The sequence below is a fragment of the Microcaecilia unicolor genome, chromosome 1, assembly GCF_901765095.1.
Source record: "Microcaecilia unicolor chromosome 1, aMicUni1.1, whole genome shotgun sequence".
In the NCBI taxonomy this organism is placed as follows: Eukaryota; Metazoa; Chordata; class Amphibia; order Gymnophiona; family Siphonopidae; genus Microcaecilia; species Microcaecilia unicolor.
In genome coordinates, this window is record NC_044031.1 from 636,616,222 (window position 1) to 636,629,561 (window position 13,340).

The following is a 13,340-nucleotide window of genomic DNA, read 5'->3' on the forward strand; positions in this document are numbered from 1 at the left end:
AGGATGAGGGCATTGTCAACAGAGACAGAAAGTGGGGGAAGAGTAGAAGAAGGTTTGGGTGGAAAGACAAGGAGCTCAGTCTTTGCCATGTTCAGTTTCAGATGCCGGTTGGACATCCAGGCAGCGATGTCTGAAAGGCAGGCCGAAACTTTGAACTGGGTTTCAACTGTGATGTCGGGAGTGGAGAGGTAAAGCTGGGTATCATCAGCATATAGATGGTACTGGAAACCATGTGATGAGATCAACGAGCCCAGGGAAGAGGTGTATATCGAGAAAAGAAGCGGTCCAAGGACAGATCCTTGAGGGACCCCAACAGAGAGCGGGATGGGGGTGGAAGAAGAGCCATTAGAAAATACTCTGAAGGTGCGTTGGGAAAGATACGAGGAGAACCAGGAGAGGACGGAGCCCTGGAACCCAAATGAGGACAGTGTGTCAAGAAGTAAATTATGATTGACGGTGTCAAAGGCGGCAGATAGGTCGAGAAGGATGAGGATAGAATAGTGACCTTCGGATTTGGCAAGGAACAGGTCATTGCAGACTTTAGAGAGTGCTGTTTCTGTTGAGTGTAGTGGGCGAAAGCCGGATTGAAGTGGGTCGAGGACGGCCTGAGAGGAGAGGAAGTCAAGGCAGCGGCTGTGGACAGCACGTTCAAGTAATTTGGAGAGGAAGGGTAGAAGAGAGATGGGGCAGTAGTTGGAGGGACAGGTGGGGTCAAGTGATGTTTTTTTGAGAAGTGGTGTGACTACAACATGCTTGAAGGTGTCAGGGACAGTGCCAGTGGAGAGAGAGAGGTTGAGGATGTGACAGATTGAGGGGTTAACTGTAGGAGAGATGTTGGTAAGCAGATTGGTGGGAATGGGATCAGAGGAACAGGTGGTGCACTTAGAGGAAGAAAGAAGGTGAGCAGTTTTCTCTTCGGTGATCTCAGGGAAGGAGGAGAAGGAGGCCAGGTTAGGTTGTTTGAGGGAGTGGGTTAAGAAGTCACAGGGAGGAGAAGGCTTGGAAGTGAATTCAAGGTTTATCTTCTGCACTTTATCGCGGAAGTAGTCAGCTAGTGTTTGAGGAGAGAGAGAGGGGGGGTGGGAGCGGAAGGTACTTTAAGTAGGGAGTTGAGGGTGGCGAAGAGGCGACGAGGGTTGGAGCCAAGAGAATTGGTTAATTGAGAATAATATTCCTGTTTGGCAAGGAATAGGGAGGACTGGAAGGAACATAGCATGAATTTGAAATGGGTGAAGTCTGACAGGGTGCGAGATTTCCTCCAGAGTCATTCAGCAGAGCGGGTGCAGGAGCGAAGGTAACGGATGCAAGGGGTTAACCAGGGCTGAGGATTAATGCGCTTAGTGGGGCGAGAGACAGAGGGTGCTAGGGTATCCATAGCAGTGGAGAGAATTTCATTGTAGGTAAGACAGCCGTGTCGACAGATTCGGAAGATGAGATGGAAGGGAAGAGAGTGGAGATGTGAGAGGATAGGGTAGGGGGGTCGACAGCTTGGAGATTCCTGAAGGCAGTGGTTATAGTTGGGCGAGGTTGAGGGGGAGGGTGATGAAGAGTGAGGGTGATTAGGTGATGATCTGAAATAGGAAGGACTGAGGTGCAGAAATTGGAAGGTGAGCAGGAAGAGAAGAGAACGAGGTCGAGACAATGACCATCACGGTGAGTAGGGGTGGTAGAGTATAGTCGGAGGTTAAAGGAGGATATCAGAGTGAGGAATTTAGAAGCGTAGGAGTTGGATGGGTTGTCAACGTGAATGTTAAAATCACCAAGAATGAGGGATGGAGATGCGGGATCAAGAAAGACGGTGAGCCAGGCGTCGAAGTCAGTAAGGAATGAAGAGAGGGGCTTATCAGGGGGGCGGTAGATGACTGCAACTCTGAGTGGTAATGGGTAGAATAGCCGGATGGAGTGAGCTTCAAAGGACGAGAAGCAGTGAGACTGCGGTAGGAGGAGGGGTTGGAAACTACAGGAGGGCGAGAGAAGTAGCCCGACGCCTCCACCGCGGCCATCTGGGCGGGGAGTGTGGGAGAAGAGATAACCTCCATGACAAAGGGCCGCGACTGAGGCAGAGTTGTCAGGGGAGAGCCAGGTTTCAGTTAGGGCGAGCAGTTGGAGAGAACAAGCGATGAAGAGATCGTGGGTGAAGGGCAGTTTGTTGCAGATCGAGTGGGCATTCCACAAGGCGCATGAGAAGGGGAGGGAGGAGGGGGGAGGAGGGGAATAGAGACGAGGTTGGAGACATCACGAAATCGTTTGCATGGATAGGAGGAGGATAGGTGAGGGGGGCCTGGATTAGGATTAATGTCTCCTGCGGATAGCAGGAGGAGGAGCAAGAGAGTGTGGAGGAGGGTGGGGGAGGTCGGGCGACGAAGGCGACGAAGACGGGGTGCACTTAGGAGGAATGGTGAAGGGTTAATGGTAGGAAGGAGGTGTTGGAGATTAAGGGCTAGGAAGGAGGAGGGGGACAAGAGAGATGGTGAGGTGGTGAGGGATGGGGGTGAATAGGGTATTACCGTAGCGGGCAGGACGGGAGGGAACACAGGTTGGCAATGAGTTCCAGCGGTGGACGGCGGTAAGGGGAGGGGAAAAAGATTAGGAAGGGACAGGGCAAGGAAGAGGATGTGGACAGGGGCCATAGGTAGTGATTGCTGATTGCGGTGTGACAGGTGTAAGTGTAGTGACTGAGGTGAGAAGCAGATAGATAGAGCGAAGAGCCGGAGGCTTGGAATTGGAGGGATTGATGGACTGGAGAGTGGGTAAGTCAGTAGCTGGCAAGTTAGCAGGCAGGCAAGTGAGGCAGTGGCTGCCAAGCTTGCAGGCAGGGTGGAGCAAGCTGGTGCGGATGGACAGGAACGAGCAGGAAGAGGCAGGGGGGCAGGTAAGTCAATGGCTGTCAAGTTAGCAGGTTGGCAGGTAAATAAATGGTGACAAGCTAGCAGGCGGGTTGGGGCATGATGGGGCTGATGGACAGGAACGAGCAGGGAGATGCTGGAGAGCAGGTAAGTCAAGGGCTGACAAGTTAGCAGGCAGGCAAGCAAGTCAATGGTTGACAAGCTAGCAGGCGGGCTGGAGCATACTGATGCAGAAGGACAGGAACCAGCAGGGAGAAACTGGAGAGCAGGTAAGTCAATGGCTGATGAGTTAGCAAGCTAGTAAGCTAGTAGGCAAGCAAGTAAGTCAATGGCTGACAGTGAAGACCACCTATAAATGAGCATTATTCAGTGACCATGAACTCCTCTGTTTAGAACGGAGAGATAAGGAATTAAATGAAGAAATGATTACTTGTGTCTTACAATATGGAGCTGGAAGTAAGCAGATAGCTAAGATTTTAAAGACACACTGGAATGTATTGAAAACTCTCCCAGTGTTTGCTGAGAAGAGGATAAGACTGGCGTATTTAATGAAGAGGAGTAAAGTAAATCTATACTATAAGCCAAAAACTTCAGTAATCAAGTGTTCAGCATACACAGTTCTTATGACCTATAAAAAAAAGTAAGTTTATCAGTAGGAAAGAAAAGCCTCAGTTATTACATAGTCAAAAATATATTAAGCCTGGCTGACTTCCATCACTGGCTAAAAAATCTTCTGCCATCCATTTTAATAACTTTTTATATATTTTTTTCTTTTTCTAATGTTTGTTTATATATATATATATATATATATATATATATATATATATATATATATATATATATATATATATATATATATAAACAATGTCTTCTCTTGCACTTAACTTTCAAGAAGATAAAGGGACCATAATTGTAATTTCACCTAACTGTAAATTGTAAGCCACTTTGAACTGAAACCTGTTTTTGGATAACAGTGGGATACAAGAACACATAAAATAAAAATAGAAAAATAAATAAGAAGTGTATATGCTGATCACTTGATTAGTGAATATTTTGGGTTATGGTATAAGTGGGGTAGAAATTTAAAAGAATTGTTATCCCCTACACCTCCCCAAAGTAGTTTGATTGTAGTAGAAGGTTTGGTGAAGGGTCACAGTCCCTAACAACTCTTCCATCTGTAAGATGACATCTACACTGTCAAAGTTTGTGAATCCCAGAGATCAGAAAAAATATGAAATACTCAAACCATCTGTGATTCAGAGTTTGTAGTGTACTGTATACAACATCCTTGTTCAAAGATTTATATCAGGCAGAGGTCAAGGAAACTGAAAACAAGAATTATTGAACATTGCAGTGCAGTGCACAGAAACATCAGAGAAACACCTTTAGCTGAACATTGCATTGCTCAAAAACATATGGAAAAGTAGTGGAAGAGTGGAGGAGTAGCCAGTTGTTAGTTCAGTGGACCTTGATCCTAGGGAACTGGGTTGAATTCCCACTGCAGCTCCTTGTGACTGTGGGCAAGTCACTTAACCCTCCATGGCCCCAAGTACAAAATAAGTGCCTGTATATATGTAAACCACCTTGAATGTAGTTGCAAAATACCACAGAAAGGCAGTATATCATTTCCCATATTTTTGACAAACTTAGATGTGTTGCAATAGATCAAGTTGTGAAGGTAGAGATCATCGCCTGCAACTTTTGAGAAGAGAACAGTATTGGATTTTTAAATTGGACACTTTGCAGCCCAGGGATTTAAATCTGAATATTGAATGTTTTTTTCTAATTTTTGAGGTCCAGCCAATCAGTAACAATTTTTGAAGGTACGAAATGAATGGAGCCAAAGAGATTCCAGCTATTTTTTCATTGGTCATAAAAAGGTATAAGTACTGACTAAAAAATGCCAAGCTGTGATTTTGAAAAGTGCTTAGTAAGGTTGAAATAAGCAAGAGAGCAGTGAGTATATAGTATAGAACTTTGAAGATGTTTTGTAGGTTTTTTTCCAAGTTTTTTTTATTGGTTTTAATATAATGCAAATATTATATAATAGTAACCAAAATGGTAAAATATAGTATTACATAATAGTGAAAAGTAGTTTTAATAAATGTACTAACATCCAGTTTGGTTTTACAGCAATATGAAAGTCTATCACCCCTTGAAGCAGCAGTTTGGCACTGCAAAATGGTAGCCAATATCAGGGAGACCTCTGCATTTGTTTAAGCTAAGTAGCTGGATGTTAACAAGTTAATAAGAAAAAGAATACAGACATGGATATATTTATATATTTAAAAAATGGAAGGTTTTTTTAAGCCAGTGATTGGTGAAAGCAGGGTTTTGCCTTTTTGAAATACGGCAACTAGAATTGAATGCAATGCTCAAGGTGAGGCTGCACATTGGAGCAATACAGAGGCATTATAGTATTCTTGATCTTATTTACCATCCCTTCCTAATAATTCCTAGCATCCTGTTTGCTTTATTGACTGCCACTGCACACTGGGCAGAAGATTTCAATGTATTGTGTACAATGACACTTCGATCTTTCTCTTGGATGCTGACTCTCAAGTTTGACCCTAACATCAATTAACTATAATTTGGATTATTCTTCCTTCCTCTGCATTTGTCCACGTTAAATTTCAACTGTCATTTGTACGCCCAGTTTTCCAATCTCGTAAGGTAGTCCTGTAATTTTTCACAGTCCACATGTGTTTTAACAGCTTTGAATAGTTTTGTGTCATCTACATATCTAATCTCCTCGCTTGATATTCTGATTTCCAGATCATTTATACATATGTTAAATAGCACTGGTCCCAGTACAGATCCCTAAAGCACTCCACTATTCACCCATCTCCATTGAGAAAAATGGCCATTTAACCCTACCCTTTATTTTGTGGCCAGTAACCAATTCTTAATCCAGAAAAGAACATTGCCTCCTATCCCATAGCTCTTTAATTTTCTAAGGAGTCTCTCAAGAAGAACTTTGTCAAAAAGGTTCTGAAAACTAGATACACTCTATTAACTGACTCACCATTATTGGCATGTTTATTCATATCTTGAAAGAAATGAAGCAATTTGGTGAGGCAAAACTTCCCTTGGCTGAACCCATCCTGACTCTGTCCCATTAAACCACGTTTGTCTATGCATACCATAATTTTATTCTTATAATAGCTTACACCTGGAAAAGTTATTACTGTGAGTTTTTGCCTCTGCTATGTTTCTCTTTATATTCTCTTTTAGACTACTTTATCAAAGCTTTGCATCTATCTTGACAGACCTTATGCTTCTTTTTATGTTCATTTGGATTCTTTTCCATTCTTTGAAAGATGTTCTTTTCGTTTTAATAGCATTTTTCACTTCACATTTTAACCATGCTGACTGTTGCTTGCTCTTCTTTCTATTTGTGTAAATATGTAGAATACATCTGGTATGGGCTTCCAAGATGATACTTTTAAACAAAGTCCATGCATGATTTAAAGTCCTAACCTTTGCATCCAATCCTTTTAGCTTCTTTTTAACCATTTCCCTCACTTTACCATAGTCGCCCTTTCGAGAATTAAATGCTGCTACAGTAGATTTCCTTTGTGTCTTCACCAATCTTTTTCTTCCCCAGGAACTCCATTCATTGGGTAAATCTCTCTTATCTATACCCTTCTCCTCCACTATCTACTCCAGACTCTGTTCCTTTTATCTTGCTGCACCATATGCCTGGAATAGACTTCCTGAGCCAAAACATCAAGCTCCATATCTGGTCGTCTTCAAATCTAGGCTAAAAGCCCACCTTTTTGATGCTGCTTTTAACTCCTAACCCCTATTCACTTGTACAGTACCCATATATGTTTTTTTCAATCCCACCTTAGTAATTCCCTTATCCCTTATTTGTCCTGTTTGTCTGTCTTGATTAGATTGTAAGCTCTTTTTTAGCAGAGACTGTCTCTTCATATTCATGTGTACAGCGCTGCATACATCTAGTAGTACTATAGAAATGATAAGTAGTAGTAGTAGTAATAGAAGTGATTAATCACATTGAATCTTCAGAACGGTAATTGGGATGTGCTACTTGTATGCATGGCAGCATTCATTATCTAGTATAAGCACCTGTGACCCACTGAAGGTAGACCCTTCTGGACATGATGACTGACTAAAGCAATGGACTACAGATTGCCACATAGCAATCATATGCCATCATTTTGAGAAGGAAACACTCAGTAGTTACAGATGCACCAGAAATGTATATCTGTGTGGCACACCCATGGAAGGAGATGACTTTCCTTGCCAACAGGCGATTGACCAGCATGTTTGGTGTGATAAGTACATAAGTAGATAAGTATTGCCACACTGGGTCAGACCAAAGGTCCATCAAGCCCAGCATCCTGTTTCCAACAGTGGCCAATCCAGGTCACAAATACCTGGCAAGATCCCAAAAAATTCAACACATTTTATGCTGCTTATCCCAGAAATAGCAGTGCATTTTCCCCAAGTCAATTTAATAATGGTCTATGGGCTTTTTCTTTAGGAAGCCATCCAGACCATTTTTAAACCCGACTAAGTTAACCACCTTTACCACATTCTCTGGCAACGAATTCCAGAGTTTAATTACATGTTGAGTGAAGAAAACTTTTCTCCAATTCATATTAAATTTACTACTTTGTAGCTTCATCGCATGCTCCCTAGTCCTAGTATTTTTGGAAAGAGTAAACAAACAATTCATGACTGCCCGTTCAACAACACTCATTATTTTATAGACCTCTATCATATCTCCCCTCAGTCATTTTTTTCTCCAAACTGAAGAACCCCAGACACTTCAACCTTTCCTCATAGGGAAGTCATCCATTATCATTTTCATCGCCCTTCTCTGTACCATTTCTAATTCCACTATATCTTTTTTGAGATGTGGTGACCAGAATTGAACACGATATTCAAAGTGCGGTCGCACCCTGGACCGATACAAAGGCATTATAACATCCTCACTTTTGTTTTCTTTTCCTTTCCTAATAATACCTAACATTCTATTTGCTTTCTTAGCCGCCGCAGCACACTGAGCCTAGGGTTTCAATGTATCATCAACAATGAAGCCGAGATCCCTTTCTTGGTCAGTGACTCCTAATGTGGAACCTTGCATTACGTAGCTATAGTTCGGGTTCCTCTTTCCCACATGCATCACTTTGCATTTGCTCACATTAAACGTCATCTGCCATTTAGACGCCCAGTCTCCCAATCTTGTAAGGTCCTCTTGTAATTTTTCACAATGACAGAGGAATAACAGAGATCTGTGAAAGACAAAGTACTTAGTAAAAGGTATATGGGTTTGTGAAGATGAGGATCCATCCTGATTAATACAATCATGCCAATATTGCCCAACAGAGTAATGAAATAGACCACCAAGAAGACCATAAAGAGCAGAATCTGCAGCTCTGGATCATCTGTGAGTTCCAGGAGAATGAATTCACTCATTGAGGTCTGATTCCTGCCGTTGTGTGTTCCATAGTTTATATCTGTTGGGATAAAGAAAGTAAGTATAGGTTTATCTAAAAAATATGAATCTCATTATTTTAGAAAGTATATTTTACTTTTTATTAGTTTCCTGTTCCCTTAATGAGTTGCTGTGAATCTATTTCCTCACCAGATTTTGAGAACCTTCAGAAGTAAAACAAACATGTACATATTTCCTGCAAGATAAGTTACACATTTTGAAATAGAATATATTTAACTTCTATGTTTCAGGTGATAGGAGCAGTCTGAGAATATTCCAGAAAAATATTATTTTGAACTAAAACCTGGAGGAAAACCTCTATGGCATTTAACTGTCATATATCAGTTTTACTGTACCTTTGCAAGGCACTCTAAGATAGTTCATTTTTAAACATGTATAAACCCACACATCATAGTTCAATACAGAGATCATCAAAAAGCATACATAACAATTACAATAAAAACAACACAATACAATATAATTTTTGAAATCAGGATGTCACCTCTGTGGGGCAGCACTTTACAAAACCAGAACACTGTACCAGTGATTTCATGGTAAGAATCCTGAAAGGGAACTTTAAAACAATACAGGAACGTAAGACCTTTGAAGTCAGAATGATTAAATATTTTGACACCCACCAGACAGGACTTAACAAAGGTCTGGGTTTTCTAGCCCATTATAAACCATAAAATTGTATTGCTTTGTCACCTTCCTATCTCCATGCATATCTCCCTGTCCCTCATCCACCCAACTCTTCCTCTCACCTATCCACCCTCATCATGTTAGACTGTCACTGAAATGCTTTGATGTTTCACTTATATATACTGTCACCTACCAACATTTGCTTATTTGCAATCTGACGAAGAAGGGCAACCTTCAAAAGCTAATCAAGAAATGTATTAAGTTATGTCCAATAAAAAAGGTACCATCTTATTTTCTTTTCCATGTTTTATTTTGTTTTATTTCTATTGATTACCTAAGTTATATAGAAACTAGTGCAACAAAGCCCGTTTCATCAAAAATGAAATGGGTCCTAGAAAGGCTCTCGTCTAAGTGATTTCTCCTCTCTCCCCTGCCCTCCCCTCCATGCCCAGTGATTCTTCCCTCCCCTCCCCTCAGTGTCCCATGATTCTGACCTCCCTTCCATGTGCAGCGATTCTCCTCTGCCCTGCCATCCCCTCCATTTCCAGCGATTCTCCTCTGCCTTGCAGTCCCCTCCATGTCCTGCAATTCTGTCCTTCCCTCAATGTCCAGCGATTCTTCTCTTCCATGCCTTCTCCTCCATATCCCAGGATTCTGGCCTCCCCTCCATGTCCAGCAATTTTCCTCTGCTCTGCCCTGCCCTCCCCTCTGTGTCCCATGATTCTGGCCTCCCCTCCATGTCTAGCGATTCTCCTCTGCCCTGCCCTCCCATCCATGTCCCGCAATTCTCCCCTCACCTCCCATCCCCTCCATGTCCAGCGATTCTCCTCTGCCCTGCCCTCCCATCCGTGTTCTGCAATTCTCTCTTCTCCTCCCATCTCATCCATGTCCATTGATTCTCCTCTGCCCTGCCCTCCCCTCTCCTCAATATCCCACGATTCTATCCTCCCCTCCATGTCCAGTGATTGTCCTGTGCCCTGCCCTCCCATCCGTGTCCAGCAATTCTCCTCTGCCCTCCCCTCCCATCCATGTCCCGCAATTGTCCCCTCGCCTCCCATCCCATCAAAATCCAGCGATTCACTTCTGCCCTGCACTCCCATCCCATCCATGTGCAGCGATTCCCCCCTCCCCTCCATTGCCAGTGACTCTGTCCTTCCTGCTGCCCTGCCTTTAAGCTGTCCATCTTACCTCAGGTCGGAATGGCGGCAGGCAGGCTGGGCTCGCGTCACCTCCAGCTTTCCCTTGCCTTCCCTCTCAGTGTCCCACCCTCCTCTGATGTCATTTTGTCTCTACACCAGGGTGGGATAGTGAGAGGGAAGGGAACGCTGGAGGCGAGCTGACGTCAGGAACATGTTAAGAACCCAGACAGCCAGAGAACCCTGTGGTACAAATTATTATATAGATAAAGGATATTGAAAAGTGTGTGGGATCGCATCATTCATAAGATGTGTTGGCCCATTCAGTTCATTGATTTTGGACCCAATTCTGCACCAGACTATTGGTTTAGAGGATTAACTATTTTAACCAACATAAAAGGCAAGGAAACCTTTTATACCCTTTGGTATACAAAAACCATATCATAAAGTCCAAAAAAGACAGCTCAACTTCAGCAACTGTATGACATTTTTGTTAATAATCATCACTAAAATGGAAATTAGTACATTCTATACATTTTATTCGTGAAATCATGTTAATTACAACACTTATGCAGGTGATATCTTGCAGTTGTCATCCTCTGTAAAAGCTCTGAGACATAATCCAAGAAAAAAAAACAGAATCCATGCAGAAAAGATAATAAGATAACACTGAGCCTCCCTAATAGAAATGTTCTTAGTAATAGCTGTTTGCGTATCACAAAACCGATATTTTGCTTTCTATCTTGAAAATGCTCAGATGAAACTATCATTATCAAGTCAAAATTCCGGGCGCCATCTATTAAGATGAAAATATCTTTGTGATTCTGGAATTCTAGAACTGTCTAGCACTCACATGCCAGGTCTCTTTGATGTCTGTTGTATTGATTTCATTTATTGACATCTGACGAATTACAGTGCACTCAATGAGACATGTTTTTATGCACTGCCTTCTTCAGGGCACTTGAGACTTCCTTGTTCCTTAAGCTGTAGATCAGGGGATTTAGCATGGGAATAATTACCGCGTAGAACACTGAAGCCACTCGATCCTGTTCTATGACATAGATGGAGGTAGGCCGTAAGTACATGAATAGAATTGTCCCATAAAATATAGCAACGCAGATGAAGTGTGAGGCACAAGTGGAGAATGCTTTGTGCCTTCCGCTGGAAGAATTCATTTTCAGTATTGTAGAAATGATATATGTGTAAGAGACGAGTATGATTGTCAAAGAACTCATTTCTGCAAACCCACCCAAGATAAACATCATCACTTCATTAATGTGTGTGTCAGTGCAGGAGAGCTTCAACAGAGGAGGGACATCACAAAAAAAAATGGTTAATCTTATTGGTCTTACAGAAAGGTAAACGAAAGGTGGAAATTGTATGTATTAGAGAATTCAAGTAGTCCCCAGCATAAGCTCCAGACACCAGCTGAATACAGACTCTCCTGTTCATAATGACCGTATAAAGCAACGGGTAACATATAGCTACATAGCGATCGTAGGCCATCACACCAAGGAAAAAACACTCTGTTGTCACAGAGCCTGCAAAAAAAAACATCTGCACTGCACAGTTGAGGTGAGAAATTGCCTTGGTCTTTGAGAGGAAGGTAACCATTGTTTGCGGGCTGATGACAGTGGCATAACAGAGGTCTAGGAAAGATAAGTGACGAAGGAAAAAGTACATAGGAGTGTGCAGGTGAGGATCGAGCTGAGTCACAACAATGATACCAACATTGCCCAAAACTGTGATCACATAAAACAGAAGGAACAAGACAAAGAGGACAATCTGAAGTTTGGGATTGTCAGTCAGTCCTTGAAGAATAAACTCTGTTATGTAAGACTGATTCCTTTGTTCCATTTTTCTCATAATCTGTCAAGATAAAAGCAAATTGGAAATTCCTTAGGCATAAAAGAAAAGTGCTTCATTTTGTTACATTTAAATGAATGTTGGGATATCCTTTCAATGTGAACCAAGAGGATAATTTATTTTTTTATGAACTGTAGGGCACCAATCCACCCAGTTATTAAAGTCCACCTTCTATCCTGCCTAACACCTTCCTTCACTCTTCCCTTACCTAATCTTTGTACATTACTAATTGTATCTGATATCATGGAATGATTATGTCATAACCAAACTCTGTAAGCCACATTGAGCCTGCAAATAGGTGGGAAAATGTGGGATACAAATGCAATAAATAATAAATACATTTGCATTAACTCAAGTGTGATCTAAGTCAGTGTTTCCCAAGTCGGTCTTGGAGTATCCACTTGCTAGTCAGGTTTTCAGGATATCCACAATGAATATGTATGAAAGAGATTTGCATACAATAGAGGTAGTGTATGCAAATCAAGTTCATGCATATTTATTGTGGATATCCTGAAAACCTGATTGGCAAGGGGGTACTCCAGGACACACTTGGGAAGCACTGATCTAAGTCATTATTTGGCAATGAGTGAATTAATTTACAAAAAAAAAAAAGATACATTGGAATTTGGGTTTAACACAGAAAAGCTTGTGTTAGAGTCATGAGCTGATATCTGAGCACAAGGCTTCTAACATAAAGGTAATTCCAAAGTTTTGCTCACTGATTCAGTAGGGTAAACATAAGCAAATAGGAAGTGCACAGAACTTGTGCACTAATCAGGGGAGCTCACCAGACACTTACTGTGTTAAGAGTAGCAAGTACTGTGCATAGGTCCAAGCAAAATAACATTTTTGGAACACATCTGCATATCTACTGGAATGTTATTCTGCTGATAAATATTGGCATCACAGAAATTTCTTGTGCGTAACATTTCTGCTGTGTCAATATTTATGTCCAGTACTTTCACAGATACAATTTTTTTCTGCTCGGACTTGTGCACAAATATGTCACCTCTTGTTCTTTCTTAAAATGTCACAGGTACTGTTATATTGGCAACAAAAAGAAGAAAAAAGCATTAAATCCCACAGATGTTACTGCAGAAGGATAAGTTAACTGTTTTATGCCTCTCCACACCTGGTATTCATGCCTTAAAGTCTTTTGAATAATTCTCTGCATTGGGGCACAATAGCTAATAGTATCAGTGCCGTAGATGTTAATATGCTGTGTGCTGGTGTCTACGTGGGGTTTTGTGCAGGATTAACTTCTGCACATAAACCTTTTCTTCATCATATGCCCAGAAACGTATGTGCAGACAACATACTAATTGTGCAGCACCATCTGCACTGGCTTTCTGCACCAGCTACGCTGTCTTGTAAAGTGGTTCA

The 13,340-nt window shown here is 41.8% G+C and overlaps 1 protein-coding gene and 1 pseudogene across 1 annotated transcript in view; both read right to left on the reverse strand.

Moving 5' to 3' along the window:
* LOC115460715 (olfactory receptor 1052-like) overlaps positions 1–8,697 on the reverse strand; it is a 96,116-nt gene extending 87,419 nt beyond the window's left edge. The window contains exons 1-2 of the mRNA XM_030190483.1: positions 8,670–8,697; positions 8,088–8,335 (exon numbers count right to left, since the gene is read on the reverse strand). Coding sequence (XP_030046343.1) covers positions 8,088–8,335; positions 8,670–8,697 — 276 coding nt within the window. The remainder of the gene's footprint in view (positions 1–8,087; positions 8,336–8,669) is intronic.
* A 2,314-nt stretch (positions 8,698–11,011) lies between these two features.
* Positions 11,012–11,957, reverse strand: LOC115460725 (annotated as a pseudogene).
* Between the last annotated feature and the right edge of the window lie 1,383 nt (positions 11,958–13,340).